Source organism: Corvus moneduloides, chromosome 13, assembly GCF_009650955.1.
Source record: "Corvus moneduloides isolate bCorMon1 chromosome 13, bCorMon1.pri, whole genome shotgun sequence".
Classification (NCBI taxonomy): Eukaryota; Metazoa; Chordata; class Aves; order Passeriformes; family Corvidae; genus Corvus; species Corvus moneduloides.
In genome coordinates, this window is record NC_045488.1 from 20,645,220 (window position 1) to 20,662,980 (window position 17,761).

The window sequence follows — 17,761 nt, forward strand, 5'->3', positions numbered from 1 at the left end:
GCCCCGCGCGCGGAGCCCGAGGAGCTCCGGGGGCGGCTCCGGGGGAAGGTCCCAGGGGGAGCTCGGGGGGAGGCCCGGGGGGGGCTCCGGGGGAAGGTCCCAGGGGGAGCTCGGGGGGAGGCCCGGGGGGGGCTCCGGGGGAAGGTCCCAGGGGGAGCTCGGGGGGAGGCCCGGGAGGAGCTCGGGGAGGGCTCCGGGAGGAGGCCCCGGGAAGAGGCCCCGGGAAGAGGCTCCAGGGTCACCCGGCCGTGGAGCCGCAGCCGGAATGGAGCCGCGGCTCACCCGCACCCGAGAGAGCGCCCCACGCACCCAACACCCGCATCCAGCTCCACACCCCCATCCAGCCGCCGCCCCACGTCCAACAAAGCACCCCCTCCAACGAACACCCCACTATCGACAAATCACCCATCCAACTGAAACACCACATCCAAGCGATGCCCCACCCAACCAAAAGCTATCCAACTAATGCCCAATTCCATCGATGTCTCTTCCATCAGTGCCCCATCCAGTGAACACCCCATTTGGCCAACACCCATCGAACCAAACCCTTATCCAACCAACACCCGACACCCATCCACCTGACACCCCGTTCACCCAACATCTCATCTAATCTACACCCCCATCTGACACCCCACCCACCCAATTCCCCATCCTACCGACACACCACATCCAACCAACACCTCACATCCGAACTCTACTCATCCAACAAACACATGATCCCACACCCAGACAGCCCAAACGGGCTGCATCCAAGCACCGCAAGACCAGATGGTGACAAGCCCAAGCAAGGAGATAAATAGTTCTTAAATTATTTAAACATTGTCAGAGTAAACAATAACGAGTGGAGTTCTGGCTCAACAGAATGAAAAAAATAATGGTATAGAAGGTAATTATATTACACAAAGCATGGGTGTGACAGGAAATGAGGGAGGAAAGAGAGAGTCAATGTGACTACATGGAAAGAAACATCTCCTGAAGGATGGGTAACGCTGAGCCGCAGCAGGAGAGGAGTTACGGAGCTACTGACGGAGCGCCAGCCCCTGCCACGCCACAGGACGGTGCCTCCCACCGGTTTCAACGCCTCTGTGGGCTGTGCTCTGCTCCCCTCCCCTCAAAACGAGCTGTCAGGGAGCCCTGGCACTGACACATCAGGAGTTCCAGAATAATTTCACTCCAGTTGACCCCACTGATGGGATGGGGGATGTTATCCCTTTCTGGCGATGGTGCCAATCTGAGCTTCCCACTGGGATGAGCCACTGAGCGCCGGGCCTGGCAGCACCCACCCCGGAATGGCTTCCAGCAGCGCAGCTCCACAGACAGATGGCCAACATGTCCCGGAGGGAACCAGGCCCTCCTAAACACGGTACTCACCAGGAGGACTGGGGCTACAAAATCCTCTTTTGAGGATGATTCAGGTCCAAGACATTTCATTATACTGTGTTTTGGAAAAGAATGTTGTTATTTGGGCAACTAAAGAATAATCAGCACAACTTACAGCTCAAACCCATCCCGTGTAACGCAGATCCCGGATCAGCCAGCACAACCCTGACAAGTGCGTTTGGCCAAGCCAGTGTTATGAGTTAAAATGAGTAACACAAAGGCAGGATGGGGAGAGAAAAAAGAAGCCATAAATAGAAGGAGAAAGAAAGGGAGATTGGGAAGGCAAGGCTGGGGCTCTGGGCAGAGGCTGAGGCAGTGCACACTCGAAGGAGGAGAGCTCGTCTGAAGGAAACTACAGCTGCAAAGTGCTCCTGGATCCTCAGGATTTGGCCAAGCTCCACTGAGGATTCTGGCCCTGCTTTCCCTTTTCACCTCTCTGGGCTGGCAGAGAGTTAGTGCTTAGGATGCAATGGCAGGGTTGGTTTTGTTTTTTTGTGTTTTGAATTTCCCTTACAAATAGGAGTTAACGGAAAGCAATGTCCATCCCAAGAAATCAACAGAATATTTCAAAGATTTGCCCCATCCCCACCCTGTAGTTTGAGTAGAAACCCCCTAACAAAAAACTCCCAACCAACCAAAAGGGCTTTTTTTTTCTTAAGTCTTAAGAGACTTTGAGTGATTGTTCTGTGAGGTGCTGTTGGGGCCTTCTACACCACATGTCTGACTGTGCTCACAAAGAGCTGAGTCACTTTTGCACTCTTTGTATTTGTTTTCCTCTTCCACCGAAGTGTTCAACTCGCCATTGTAGTCCTTGTGTCCATTCTCACCCATCTCCATTTGTAACTTCTGCCTTTCATCTTCCTCCTCCTCCTCCTCCTCCTCTTCCTCCTCATCCTCCTCATCTTTGACTTTATGAACAATGAAGAGGTGTCTGTTCAGAGAGATGTGGGAGGTGTAGCACAGGCCGCAGAACAAGCACTGGAAGGTGGAGCTGTCGGTCTTGTGCCGAGGTATATGTTCCTGGAACTCAGGCTGCATGTCCGTCGCAAAGCCGCACTTTGCGCATTTCCACGGCGCTTTCAGTTTTTTGGCCGGCGGCGCATCCAAACCTGCAGTGCTCTCTCCCTGACCCAGCTCATCCAGTGCCATCCTCTTTGGAGACTTTGCCTTAAAAAAAATAAGATTAAAAAGTTACTTTGTCATTTGAACCCACGGAAGAGTAAGTGCTAAAATCCACATGCATGTCTGAAGATGCCTGAGGGTGAAGTCATGCCTAGGGATTCCTGGTGCATTCCCTTCCCTACCCATACCCAAACACCTCACCCGGTGCACAGGATTTCAACTGCTGTCCTGCAACGCTGGAAATGCTGGCTGGGCAGAAACATGATGGGGAAATAGTTTAGAATCACGGCATCATGAAATGGTTTGGGTTGGAAAAACTTTCAAGCCCTTCCAGTTCCACACCCTACCTTCCACTATCCCAGGTTGCTCCAAGCCCTGACCTGGTGCTGGACACTTCCAGGGATGGGGCAGCCACAACCTCTCTGGGTAAAAATTTGGTTTGGTGTGGGAACAAGTTAGACTTGGTGTGGGAAGGAGGGGCCCACAGAAGAGGGACGGCTGGGGGACACAGGGGTCGTCATCAGCCCAGACAACACTTCTCAGATTTAACTCTGAACAGCCTCCCCTCCACTCAGACTTTGTCTTAGTGGCATCCCCCAGTAACTCATCCCCTCTTAGAATCCTCCAGTTTCTTCTCCCATGAGGATGGCTTGCTTGAATATGTCCCTGTGGTAATATGCAAAATGTGTATTTTTAAAATAAATGGAGCAAAGAAGCCCAAACAGCCAACCCTCCACTCCAATCCAAAACAAAATCAGTAGAACAGTTACATACACTATACAAAATTATACATTCCTATTTAAGAAAATGCAGTTCTCATAGGTTCTCATCTAGCAAGTATTTTAAAACAGAAAATAAATCTTTTATAACTAGCAGAAAAAATAAGGGAGAAAGAAGAAAAATGTGCCATGCTCATGAACGGGGTACCAGGGGAAAACAAGGGTAATAACAAACTTAAATTACAAAGTAGACTGAATAAACACCAGTAAAACACAGCAAGCAAATCTTGAGAAATGCAAGATATGTTGTCCTGGTGCAGCTCAGCTGCGCTCACACTGCTGACCCTGACTCTGCCAGAGGGAATCAGGCTGGATGGAACTGAGTGAGGGAAGGAAATCTGCCCTATGGATGGGAGGGCTTGACTGGCACAAGGCCACAGCTTGATGTAACACCCCAAATGAACAGCTACTGGCCAGGTACATTTAATTGCACATTTAATTTTCCATGAAAATAGGTATCAGTTACTTCTGCTCTGTCTCTCTCTGGAGCTTTCGCTTTGGCCATCTGGGATAAGTCTGGGTTTTTGATGCCGTGCATGAGGCTGATGTGGTTCTCCAGCATGAATGGCTGAGGAAATGTCTGATTTTCATCTGTGCAGTACCTTGGAAATAAAAAAAAGAAGACAATTTATTAGAGGACCTGCTCGTTGTACTGTGCCAAACCAAGAGCTGTCATTGGAGACAGACTCTGGTGAGTAATATACCATTAGATTACCAAAATACACAGCAAAGCATCATTTTAATAATAAAACATTACCCCCAAGAGAAATCTAGAACAGTTTGGAGCTTGTCACAGCGCTCATGAATGAAACTAGGGCATGTCTTCTTTACAGTGCTAAATAAATGTAGGGACTAGTGGGGGTCAGGCCCCCTGTGACAAGTGCCAGAGGATAAATGATCAGGATGGAAAACATACGGGAGAAAATCAGACTCTGACATGAGAGACCTACACAGAGGGAGCTGCTGACTCAAGTGACACCGAGGAGGCCTGTGGCACAACACAGTCCTGCACTCAGCACTCCCAAATACCAGGGAGAACCAGCATCCTATCCACCAGAAGGTACCAAAACACAGCTAAAATTCTTACTGAACTGCTGAAATTCCAACTTTTATACCAACAACCTAGGCAGAAGCACTCATGAACATGACACTTATATGTAACTCTTCATGCTCCAACCTGGCACAACTCCAGAGCTGCCACAGAGCTGGCTGACATCTCAAAAGGAGCTGTGAAGGGGATGCGCCGTCTGTACCTTTGCTCCTGGGTGACTGAGATCTACTGGAATAAGTGCCAGGCCTTGCAGACATCTAAACCAGCCCCCCTGAAGTGCACAGAGGGTTCTGTTAGCAACTGAGAAAGCCAAAACTGAGTATCTGTGCTGTTCTGGTGCCTGCCAGCACAGCGAAGGTCCATCAGCTACATGTGGACCTGAGCAAGGATAAGTGACACCAGAGTCCCCTGAAGTGCCCTAATTGCATCTGAGACAGAAGCAACACGGGATTAAGGGCAACAGAGAGGAGCTGAAGTGTCTCTGGGTAACAAAGACATCTTCTGAAAGCACAGAAGAAGATTCCTACTGATCTTCCAGTAACTAGAGGGAAATTAAATAACAGTGAGCAATGATGTGAAAATGCAGACTTGCTCATTGAGTACTTCTGGGTTTTAACAGGAATTGCTCAGAGGATAAATCAATATTTAATGATGATGGAATTTTTCTCCCTTGTGGAGAAAAGCTGAGAGGTTATTAAGTGGTATTTATCAAAAATAAACATGTTGAAAATCAAGTGTTTCAGACAGTTTGTATTTAAGACTTGGAAAAGAAGAACAAGGTCTTACAACAATAACCAAGTGAATTATGAAAGAAAATACAAAATACATCACAGTATTTTGCAATTTGCCCTTATTTAGAATTCTTTTCATGTGAGCAGGGAAAGATGCTTTTCTAACCTGAATTACTCCAAGTGACAAGCATGGCAGGAGAGTGTTCAAGCAAGTCCTCTAGCACTGGTTTCTCCCTACAAATTTATCCAAAGCCAGAGACCTAAGCAGGGCAGGGGGAGAAAGAGGAAATCACAGCTGGGAATGTTAGAAGCCAGAAGGAGGTCACCTACAAGCAAGCATGCTGGAGTCACAAAAATAGTCAGTAATCAGATCCATGACAGATTTTATTCATATTCCACATGGAAACCCAGGAGAAGAGGGTGACATGAAGTTAAGACACCAAAAGCCCTGAAGAGAATAACAGGTGAGAGTGAGATACAAAATGCCAAACAGGAAGAAGGAAAAGAGACACCAGAAGCAGAAGAAACAAGGAGCAGCGGACGTGTGATGCCTTACAGAGTGCTGAAAAGAGTCAGGGAGGAATTCAGAGACCGGATGGTAAGATTTTTAGAACCGCACTCTGGACAAGCTAAGAGGGATCAAATGGAACACAGGACAAGAGACATCAGATCCAAACAAAGAGCAGCTCTTGGAGATGCTGGCACAGTATTCCAAGGAAAAGGTTTCATCTGCAGAGTGCTGTGATTTCAGTAAGTCTGCCACTACAATGATTGAGGAGAGCACAACCACTGTGCAATTAAGACTTCATCAACAGAGTTTGAGAAGGAGCAACTACAAGCTGGAGAATTAAATGCAACCACAATTCCCTTGCTTTTCTAGGTGTGTCTTCTCTGCTAGCATGATCATGGCCCCTTGGGTGAACCAGTGGATCCACAGTTGTGTGTTGTTCTGAAAAGTAACAAGATAATGCACAGCAGGCTGGCATATCCTAGGCTGTCAGGAATTCCCACACACAAATCCTTCTTCCCAGTAACATCTTATGCTCATTTTGATCCTGAAACATTTCACTTTAAAAACAACTGATCCAGAGAGAACAGATTTACACAGATCAGGTGAATGTACACCAAAGACTATCACCCATGAACTTAAAGCTGAATGAAACACAATGGGAGCACCCATTTCATCTCCTCCAGATGTTCCAAGTCAGAGCAGTTATAAGAAATGGAAAGTTTAGAAGTCCTGGATGAAAAAATGTTTCAGGAATGTATTCCCAGTGGTAATGCCTATGCTGCATCCATTTACTAAAAGCTATTGTGGCTCACTAGATAGCCCAAAAAAATACAGTACTTGAGGAATGTACTTGTACTCTTCAGATGAGGTTTTAGCAACTTGAGTGCAGTGAAGTGACAACAAATGTCAGAAACTCTTGCATTAAACCAAAATTTTAGATAAATTTGAAATATCCCCCAACCTACATCACTGCAAACTTCTTTTTCAATCCAAATGTGCTTTAATCCCGTCTCAAAAGGATGTCTCGGAATGAGACAGGAAGGAATTTTGCATGGTTGCTCAGCATACAACTTTCTCTGTAGCAGTTAGAGGCAGATTCATAAGCATTGGGCTTTGTCCTGAACTGAGATTGTATCCACAGTTAAAACATGTTCACCAGCAATGATTTTCATTCACCACTGATTTACATAACTGGTCTGAAGTCTTCAGATCCATTTTCCAACTTTGAGGCGTGACTTCCCAAGCAATTCCAGCAAGATTAATTCTCCATTGCCCTGCAGCCTGTGCAGTCAGTTCTGCCCTTGCAAAGCCACCGCAAGACCTGGTTCATTAGGATTTTACACACCTTTTGCACCCAAGGAGAAGGCACAAGAGTGATGCATAACCACACCAACCACAAAGCAGTGAAAGACTGGCCCAGTATTTTATTGGCTGTTTCACAACGATGCACAAAGTAAATCTCATTTTGCACCTGCAGATCTCAAATCACACCTTCCCTTAAGTTTCCAAAGGACATTCACTGAGCAGTCAAAAGCAAGGTCTTATTTTAGCCACTAAGTCTCTCATGTTTAACACATTCCTCTCCTCACTTTCACTCAGTAACTTACAGACTGGAGTAGACAGGAGCAGCAGACACGAGTTATTAAAACTTCCAAACTTGAAGGATTAGACTGCTGCTGAAAAGCAGTTTGCAAAGTGGCCTTGGGTACGTACCAGCAAGTGTAGACTTTCTTTGCTGTGTCGTGGTTATTGCGGATGTGTCTGCGCAGGCTGTTGGAGGCATTGAACGAGCGCTCGCACTGGCGACAGGGGTATCTCTTCACGGACTGGCAGGAAAAGAGGAACAGCTTTGAACAGCAGGGACAGGGAAGGCACTGACTGGATTCTAATTCCCATGCTCTTCACCTGGACGTTACTTCTCAGATGCAAAAAAATCCCTTCCATAATACGTAATTCCACTGATAGAGATCACTGAGATTTTGAGATCCCACTTCGATTCAGCGCAACAGCTGGGTAATACCAGCACTGATCTTATAAAACCAGGACTACTTAAAGCACATGCTTGATTTTATTGATTTTTTTTATTAGGAATTGCATATATGCTTCTCCTGTGGGTTCATTTCACTGCTGGACCTCGTGCAGAATTCACTCAGTGGAAGGTCCCTTTGGCCCCAGAAGGCAGCAGGACCCCAGGGAAGTAAAAATCCACTTACCCTTCTCACTCCTCATAATTCAGCACAAGAAAAGGCCCATCTGCTAAAAAGCATCACACGGGCCCTCCTGTTATCCATGTATGATATCTACATCCCTCTACAAAAGTCTGCCCAGCCTGTTACCAGCCTCCTCCAAAATTTTCCTACAGCCCTTCATATAACCTGCATGCACATTCCAGTTAAAGTCTTAGACTTGTTTAATTATTATGTGTATGTATTAAACTGAAATATTTGCCCAATTTCCTACTTCTGTGGAATTCAAATGACAAATATCAGCATTCTCAGTCTGCCCTCATCTTCTTCTCTTGAAGTGAGGACATGATCAAGTGGGACACCCCAGCCCACCCCAAATCAAGTTAGAAGGACTCAAACACCATGATCCCAATTCCCATTCATGGCTGGGTGACTCAGGGTATCAAACAAGAAGCCCTGATGCCAAAGTACTGAGAAATCTGGCTGCACACAGCATCTTGGCCCATGTTCTGCCAGCGACAAGGATTAGCTTGACAGAAGTAGGTCAAGGCAATGCAAAGCTTGAGCTGGATGAAACCCGCAAAAAATTGAGATTTGCAGCTCTTGTACCGACAGCCCTGCAAAGGGGCCTAGAATGCAGGAGCCTGGTGCTCTTCCCCAGTTCCCTAGCTCAAGTGTTTCATCCAAGTCCTTACCCTTCCATGATTTCTCTTCATGTGGGACACATAGGTTTCCCGATCAGGGATCCACTGTGAACATTCCTTGCAAGTCCAACCAGTTCTTCTCAGTCTGGACTTGGATTCAGGATTGTGTCCTTCCACCCTCATGTCTTTCCTCATCAGAGGAGAGTGAGAAGTCCCGTTGGCTACCAAAAGCTCCTTTGGTGAGGTATGAACCTGGTTCCTTGAAGCCTTCTCAGACTTGTGCTGGAAGTTTGAGAGCTCTTCAGGATTTTGGGGGACTCCATGAACACCCTGTATAACAGTAATAGTGGAAATGCACATAACATTTACATACAATTCATATTTCACACCCTTATTTATTAAGGAACACTATTTACTATTTCAATACCTAATTTAAATCCCCACTGGCCAAACAATGCGTTGTTGTCTTGCTCCTGCATGTTTTCCCATTTCTCCTAGAAGCTGCTGCAGTGCTTTCCCTGACAAGAGATCTTCCCAAGAAACATGAAGCTTCTGTTTCTGTTTCCTACATGACAACAGCCGCTCCTTGGTGCTGCCTGTTTAGCATTTTGGATAAGCCCTGGGAACTCTGGTTAAACAGGGAAGATGTAATGGAAGAGAAATTTTAATTGTCATTATTTCAAGAGCCTAAGCTCTAAAAACACAGAGCTTTGGTAAGCTCTGAATGAAATGTTTGCTGGTATCCTGGGGGCTCCAAAGCTGCTTAATCTTTGCTCAAGGGATTGGAAGAGAAAATGTTTAAGTTTCTCCAAGTCTATTTCCTTCAATTCCTCTCCATCTATTGATATTTACATTTTTCACTGTTCAAAACTTTGCTCCTGACATAGAAGACCAAGCATAAAGCCAGGAACCAGCCTTATAAGGAATATGGCTCCAGGCTCTTCGGTTATTCAACACGCCAAAATCCAAAGTCCACCAAAAAGTTATTTTAACAAAGAAAATTGAACAGAAGGAAAATAATCTAAAAATGAAGAGCTGTGGGAAAGCAAAAGCAAGTAAAACAGCAACATACCAAAGAAACCTCAAGAAACTCCCATTAGGAACATCGACAGTTCATCCACACAAAAGGCTAATTTAGAGGTTTAATTGTGCACAGTAATTAATAACGGGTAAAGTTTCAACACACAAAAGCCCCAGGCATTTGGAAGTCTTTCTGTGGGTTAGACACCAAACAAATCTCCAAACACAAGGTCTCAGCTGAGAAGTCTGTGTGCTTTGCACCTGGCCCAGCTGATGACCACAGAAGCCACAGCACTGCCACCTCCTCAGGAACACAGACACATCACCTTTCTCCCCACCTGGAAACCTCTGGAGTATTTCAGTGCCCATTACTCCACTGTTACACCACCGGGGTAAAACAAATGAGGATTATGGAAAAATGAAGTGATTTCTCTGCAGAATCAATACCAGTGAGCAGAGCTAACTCCTGCTTTAAAGCCAAGGAAGATGAGGAGGCACATGGATTCTTTATTTTGTTTGTAGGCACACGCTAGACAGCCCTTCCTAAAAACTCTACTGCATGAAGGTGACTGCAGAGGAGATGGGGGGGTGCAATTACTACCCTGCCACAGCCAAAAAGCCTTCAATTACCTCAGAGGTTAAGAGACAAAGCTTTGTGGTGAAGATCTCGGGGCGCTGGTGTACAAACTGCTGCAGGCAGGTTCCTGGGGTGGGATCTGACAGTGAACCACAAGGTGTGTATCTCAGCTCCAGCTTTTTAGCACTGGGGATGAACACCTCTTTGAAGGTCCCAGCCTTAATCTCAACTTTATTTTCCTAGCTATAATGCACCAATATTAGTAATCATTGACTTCACAGGAGGGCTTCAAATTGTAATTCATTACTGCATGCAAAGCACTTCCAGATTTCCAAGTTAAAGACATGGGGGAGAGAGCAAAGAAGGAGTTTTGAATGGGTTTTGCTTTCAGGAATGAGCTAACAAATCTTCTGGCTTTTGCAGTGTAAGTATAAAAAAAATAAAGTCACTGATTAAAAAAAAAAAGAATCCTTTTTTTTTCCTAATCAAAGGGAAAGAAGACTGCAAGCTCTTTCTTCAGAATGCCACTGAGAAATCTTCCAACAGGATTTCCATGGAGTGTTGTTGAACACTGAACTTAAAAATATCCTGAGCAAGATTACAGAAAAACGTGGCACTTTTACATGGATGGGGTAATCAGACCTGTAAGGCTGGCACCTCCAGGGTAAGCACTTCTGCCTTTGCCAGTCCCCTCGTGCAGTCCGGTGTGGTTCAGAGCAGCACGGAATCAGGCTGTTAGATGCCATGTGACCTCCCTCTGGGGCAGCTGCAAAGGGGCCAAAGCTCTTCAGGTGAGCACCCAAAATGGTAGATGCAGCTTTCACTATATAAATTCAGTAACACTGTGGGCAGAGATTAATTGTTCCCGTCTCCCAACCAAAGATAAAGCTGCCACATGAATTTAATTACTTTCTTTCAGTTTAAGAGGCTGGGGACTCCCCATCCCTGGAAGTGTTCAAGGCCACATTGGACATGGCCTGGAGCAACCTGGGATAGAGGAAGGTGTCCCTGCAGGGGGTAGAATGAAATGGGCTTTAAGGTCCCTTCCAACCCAAACCAGTCTGTGTTTCTGTGGTTCTAGGAAAACAGAAGAGCTAAAAAATCAAACAGATTTACCTGTAAAAACAAGTTTTTGTCATACAGCTAAAATGCATCTAGATGAGAGGAACTGCCTGCATTAAGCCAACTAACACAAACCACTCCACTGACATTTCCAGATCCTGTAAATCACTGTAGTGTATATTTTCCACTAAGATATTCCTCAAGAATCTTTCACTTCTTCAACCACTTGCCTCACATGGTTGATGTAAATTCTCTGTGAACTCAAAACACAGGATCTTGCACCAGTAAGGGAGGGAGTCACCTACCTTAACGTGCTGCATTAGCTGCTGCTTCTGCATATACACCAGCTGACACTGTGGGCACTTAAACACTCCCACTAACAACTTGCTGGTGTTCTGCAGGAAGTGCTCTTGGAGCAGCTTCTTCTTGTTAAAGACCATCTCGCAAGAGCATTTGTAGATCACCCTGAAACAATTAAAGAAAGTAAATTCAGTCTCTCTGCCTCAAGACAATGGAAAAAGTTATCTCAGCAACTCCAGAAAGGGATGGACTTCTGAGGAGGGCTGTGCTCTCCATGTATTGTCAACACACACCCACGTGGGCAGTTGAACCACTAACTCAACTGGGAAGAACAACAAAATGCCTCAGGCACATACCACAGCTTGCTAAAAATAAGTTTACTTCTATGCATATGCATAACTCCAGTGTGTGTGAGCACAGATGGGAGCAAACACAAAGCATACCAGCCAGCTACACACTGCTTTCAATCCCACCTTTCCATAGTTCCTCCCTTAAAGCACAGATTTTTGGCACCAGCTCAAGCCTTGGAGGGAAAAGCTACAGAGTGGAAAAATCAGGAGGCTTCTCTCTAGTGATTTTTGGGGGCAACACTGCCTGGGATAACTCTCCTCTTCCCTTTGAGTGCCAGATGCAGCAGCTGCCCTGGAGCCATCTACCCAGAGGTGCCACTGTGGGCCTGCTGGACAAAGAGGTGACAATTAAGTTCCTTTTATGGATGTTTAGTTCTTCCCTGCCCAAAGTCCTCTCCTACCCAGGAGACTGTGTTTGTACCAAGGACAGCATGCTCTGGTTTGGAGCAGACTCCTGCTGGCAGACAAAGCAATGGATCATCTTATACAAGGACAGAAGCCAAAACCAGAAAAAAACTGAGTGAAAGGGGGAATCTTGGAGCCACCCAGCGAAGGAGAAGAAGAGATAAAGCCAAAACACTTACTGAGTAGTCTTGTGAGGCTCTGTTGGGTGCTGGCTGGCCATGTGAGCCATGGTGCTGTCGGCAGACTTGAAGGCCTTCGGGCAAAAAGAACACTTGTGGAAGACTTCGCAGTGTTTCTCATGGATGTGCACTTTGAGCATGGCGAGGGTCATGAAGACAACTCCACAATGGATGCACCTGGGGAGGGATGACAAAGAGCTGAGTTACAGCCACAGCATCGCTTCCATCACACCCCTGGAACAGCACAGATGGAAGGACCAGGCTGCAGTGGGTCCTTGGTTCAATCAGTCCAATCTCTTCCAGAGATTGAATGTAGAAGAGTCAAGGAGGAATAAGATACAGGAATTTGGGGCAAAACTCACAGCTAAATGTTAGCAACAAGCAAACAAGACCTATAAAAGAAACCTTCAGAGACTAAAACAACCCAAAAAGAATAAAGATGTGGTTCAACAGAATGCCAGCCCTGTACCTGTGAAAGCCAATTCCAGCACAGGCACAAGTGAAGGACTAAAGTAAAAGTACCTGATGAGATCTCCCTGTGGCAGAAAGCAGCACAAATACCAGTTAGTCCCCAGTACAAAATAAAGAGCACGAATATCCAGTCAGAAATCTTCAGCAACTGCTACTCTACTGAGCTCCAGAAAATCACAACAGCAACAGCAAAGATACTGAAAACAGCAACAGAAACACCCGAGGAACTGATAAAGCTCATTAAAATCATTAAGATGCAGGTGCTGCCTGGAAAGTGCTTGTTTGGAAGGGCTGCCTGGGTGCTCAGGGAAGAGAAAGAGAAAGGAGAAAAGGATTCTTCTCGGCAGCTGAAAACAAGGCCAAGAGGAGAGCAGGGCCACCCCTCTGGTCCCAGCCCACCTCTCCTCCAGACACACACCTGATATTCCCACAAGATGGCAACAACCAGCAACCTTACTTCATTTGACTTTAACACTCCTCCCCAGATCTACCTGCTGTGCTCTGAGAGATGCCATGCTCCAACTTAGAAGGGCATGTGAGGATGCAGCCACCTGCCCTCACCTGCCTCGAGCAGAGCAGCTGCAGGGTTTGCCATCCCATAGGTGCACCTCTGCTGATCTGGGACCAGAACAGCCTCTCCCAAGGGTATTCCATCAAAATGACACCAGTGGAACTCTGCTTAAGCCAGCACTGCACGTACAGATGCTAGAGCAGGAGAGCCCAGCCTGGCAATGCAAGGGCCAACCTTGTGCTTGTGGGATGTGAGATGCACAAGGGACAAGCTCCTCACCTTATGAACAGGTTCCCCCTTCATTCTGAGGGCCGTGTGTGCCCACGGCGCGTTCGGGGCCGCGCGCTCGGCGCTGCTGCTGCAGATGGACCCCAGCTATCGCGCACTGGAGCAGCTCCAAGCCCGTATCAAAAACAAACAAGCTGCTGGAATATCCTTCCCTCCGAACCAGCCTCCCAACAGCGTTTAGGAAACAAGCCCAGGCTTTGAAGTTACACTTCAAAAGATCATTAGGCAGAAGCCAGCCTAAAGGAGCCAAACCCTCTCCCCCAGACTTTTAAGAAAACACAGAACTGCTGTTTTCTTAAATTTCGAAAGCGAAGCAGTGACAGAAGCTGGTGTCACCTTTGGGGAAGCATGAAAACATTCTGCTGGGGTAGCTCTGCCTTCAAGCCTGATCCTCAAGCACATGAGACAGGGGGAGAGAGGCAATTCTAGTACAGTAAGACCAAGAACCACATTATTATGGAAGAATAAATTCCCCAAGTATAAATGGAAGAACAAATACTAATCCTGGCAGTAAGGAATGGCTGGTACATCCAGGAATATCCAATGGGCTTTCTCCACAAACACTCCCAGAACTAACAAGAGATGGTTCTGCCTGACACTTGATCTTGGGAAGTACTTCATTAAGAATGAGGATCGAAACAAGCACTAACTCGGGTCAAATGATCACAGGTTAATTTAATTTACAGTAAATGGAAGTCTAAGCAACAGCCACTTTGTAATTAAGAATCCCAGTGCCAGAAGGACAAGGTCTGATAAACTAATTAGCTGAACAAAGTGGATGGAGATGTCAAGAGGCTTGCCATGTAATTCTTGCAAATTGCAAATTCCACTATCATCCCCAGCACTCTTGGATCCCTTAGGGCAAGGAGGGGTGGCTAGAAGTCCTGGAAAGCATCCTGTGAGAGGAGATAACAGCTACAAGATGTTGTCTTAACCCTCTGAATGCTTCCTATGCCATCACCTTCCAGCCTCTCAATTCTCCAAATGGCACCAAGCAGAAAAATGAGCCCCAAATTGGTGGGGACAGCTGGAAGGGGCTTGGAAAAAGTGGGCAAGGTGACACTTGGAGCCAAGAAGAAAGGAGCATTAAGGACAATCTTGCTGAGTTTCATTTCTAACTGTAGAAGACTATTCTCATTTTCAGTGCAATCACTAGCCATGACTCAACTCCAAATAAAACAACCATACCCCAAATTTAATTGAAAGCACTGGGGTATTAGCAGAAAAGGAGACAGAATAAGCACTTATCACAAGACCAAAACCAAATCTATGCTCCAGAAAATCAAGAAAAACAGGAACATAAAGAGAAGCAGCAAGAGTCATGCTCATCCTGGGGGGATTCAAAGAGTTCCTCAGCTTTTTGGCTCTGCAAGTAAGAAACGTGAAAAAAAAGATTAAAGTCACTCTGTGACTACAGGGCAGGTGCCACAGATTATCTAGATATGGCTCTGCAACCAAAATTTATCTCTTCTGTTTTCAACAATGTCAGTGACATCAGCCCTGCAGCAGAGACAGGCAGGATAACAAGGATGGCACAGCCAGACATTCACCTGTCTAGTGGACTCAGCTTTCACAGATGAGCTTCAGCAGATGTGAATTAGAGGAGCAGTTAAAGAAATTCAGCTTTTAGAGAGCTGGGTAAAGCTAAAAAACCCATAAGTATAATTTGTGAGCTTTGCCTTTGTTTAGATCTTCATTAATGTCCCTGGCACAGCAAGCAGGTATCTGCTAACGACATCTGTAGACAGACTGAAGTTCTCATTGCTGATTCCCAGGTGCCACTGAAGTCCCAAGAACTACACCAAACCCAAGTTAATTTTCTGACATCCACTCCATTCCCATTTTTCCATCTCAGGGAAAACATTTTTCCTCCAGCCTTCCTCCTTCCCGGATTAATTAATTTTCAAACAGCCCCAGTGTCACAGCCATTTAATATGTGATGGAATTAATTCTTTGTTGTGGGCTGGGTCTCCTCAAATCAGACCCCACATTAAAAAACCTTATCTGTATATAATTAAACTCAGAATCAGTTTGTTATGTGCCTCTTGTCTTCACGGTTGAAAGAAAAAGCCCTTGAAAACCTCGGTGTGATTCAGACCAAACCACACAGCAGAGCTTCCTGAATCTGCAGACATCTTAAAAGAACAGCTCCAAGAACAGAAATTGCCCTGTTTGTTTGAAATCTCAGAGTATTTAATGGCAACCAAGAGAAAAAACAGAACTTAAAGCAAACTCAAAAGATACCCAGTCTCATGTCCCAAGCAAATCATCATGTGTTTAAAGCTGTGCTGCAGCTTCGGTGATCCAAACATGCCATGGAGGGAAGGCTTGTAGGGAAAAGTAACATCTAATTAGAGCAAGCAGTTTTATTGGAGATATTGTACCACATCCAGAACCTTGGGAGCCTTCCTCCACCTGTCTCAGCTCATGAGAACTGTTCGGAGAGTTGCAGGGCCATAGAAGGAAATAATCTATGCTTCTTCTCACAGAGGCACACATCCTCAGCCCATTATAACTGACATAAATATAAATTCAAGCCTTAAGGAGATTTAGAGGATTAAGATCTGCAATCTTTTTGCTATAAGTATCAATCCTGAGACACCCAGTTGCAACATGAATTCAATACAAGAGCTTTTCAGCTCAAAGATGCCACAAAATAATGTCTGCTCTCAGAAACCTTCCTTAAATCCAGTTAGTAATTTCCCATTTCAAATGTGTTTTGTCATGCAGAAAACCACGCCAGGCTCCAGCTACATCCACTTTCATTTCTGCTGTAAGTAAGACACATTTCACAGTCACATAATGTTTTGGGTTGAGAAGGACTTTAAAGCTCATTCCATCCACTCCCTGTCATGGGCAGGGACACCTTCCACTACACCAGGTTGCTCCAAGCCCTGTTCAACCTGGCCTTGAACACTTCCAGGGATGGGTATCCCAGTTTCAGCTGGGATAGAGTTAATTTCTTCTCAGTAGCTGCTACAGTGTTGTGTTTTGGAATGAGAATAACATTGATAACACACCGATGTTTTGGTTTTTGCTAAGTCCTTATCCTAAGTCAAGGACTTTTTTGTGTGTGTGTGTTGTCTCCTGCTCTGCCAGTGAGAAGGCACACAAAACAAACTGGGAGGGAGCACAGCCAGGACAGGGACAGCCATAACCTCACAAGCACAACCAAATAGCAGACGTGTAAATGCCAGCTTCCCAGAGAGCCTGTGGAGCTGCACACACCTGAAGCCAACTTTGCGGGAGTAGTGCAGGCAGTTCTCCTTGACGTGGGTCTGGAAGTAGGCGGAGCGGCACACGGCCCCGCACTCCGGGCAGCAGTACGGGGACTTGTGAGCGTGGATCCTCTGGTGGGCACAGTAACTGCACTGGTTGGGCAGCATCATCTGGCACACTTGGCACGTCTGATGGAAGAAAGGAAGAAAGTCAGTTATTCTCTGTTTGGCGTTTTTTTTCCCCCAAATTCACCCCAGAAAACTTCCAGGTTTAAAGGAAGCACAGGCATACTCCTCTAGCAGCAGCATCATCTCCACAAAGCTCTTTAACTAATCTCCTTATCATCTTTTCCCAACATTTTCACAATTAACCATTCCAAGTAAAAGCTCCATATTTAAACCACATCCTCTGGTTTATTTCCTTTTTACCCCCTAAAAAAGAAAAGCAAACTCTTTCACCTCTTAGCTCTGAGGATGTTCTGAATGCTCAGCACTTTCATTTCCTGATTTGAGGAGAGCACTTTTCTCAACAAGCCCCCACCCCACACCAAAACATCATAAAAAAGGAGGAAAATTATAGCCCAACTCCAAACCCCTGCTGCTGAAGGCAGTGCAGTCCTGATGTGCACCTTCCCCATCAAAACCACTGCTGTGCGTCTTGCAAAATTTCTTTGTATCAGATGAAATTTGAACTTTCCAAGACCACAAACTATGTGTGTTTCCCTTACAGAAACTTCTTGATGACTAGAAATAATGCAAAGCCTCTTTCTCTCCCTACTTCATCCTTAACAAAAACCATTTTTACACAAACGCTTTCTATCAGAACTGCCTTGCAGAAGCATCATTTACCTGACATGTAAAGTTTTTATGTGGATGTATCATCCCATTTTTAACAGCTGTCAAACCTCTGCTCCCTTTCACAGGTGTCTCTATATTCCTTCAAAGCCCAGGAGCAGCTATTCATCCTCTGTAGGAT

The 17,761-nt window shown here is 45.8% G+C and overlaps 1 protein-coding gene across 1 annotated transcript in view; it reads right to left on the reverse strand.

The window, feature by feature from the left end:
• Positions 1 to 785: 785 nt before the first annotated feature.
• Positions 786 to 17,761, reverse strand: part of ZNF592 (zinc finger protein 592) — a 35,997-nt gene continuing 19,021 nt past the window's right edge. Inside the window, exons 3-9 of the mRNA XM_032122865.1 lie at positions 16,796 to 16,974; positions 12,298 to 12,474; positions 11,369 to 11,528; positions 8,456 to 8,734; positions 7,288 to 7,400; positions 3,748 to 3,883; positions 786 to 2,547 (exon numbers count right to left, since the gene is read on the reverse strand). Of these exons, the coding sequence (XP_031978756.1) occupies positions 2,035 to 2,547; positions 3,748 to 3,883; positions 7,288 to 7,400; positions 8,456 to 8,734; positions 11,369 to 11,528; positions 12,298 to 12,474; positions 16,796 to 16,974 (1,557 nt within the window). The 3' untranslated portion in view covers positions 786 to 2,034. The remainder of the gene's footprint in view (positions 2,548 to 3,747; positions 3,884 to 7,287; positions 7,401 to 8,455; positions 8,735 to 11,368; positions 11,529 to 12,297; positions 12,475 to 16,795; positions 16,975 to 17,761) is intronic.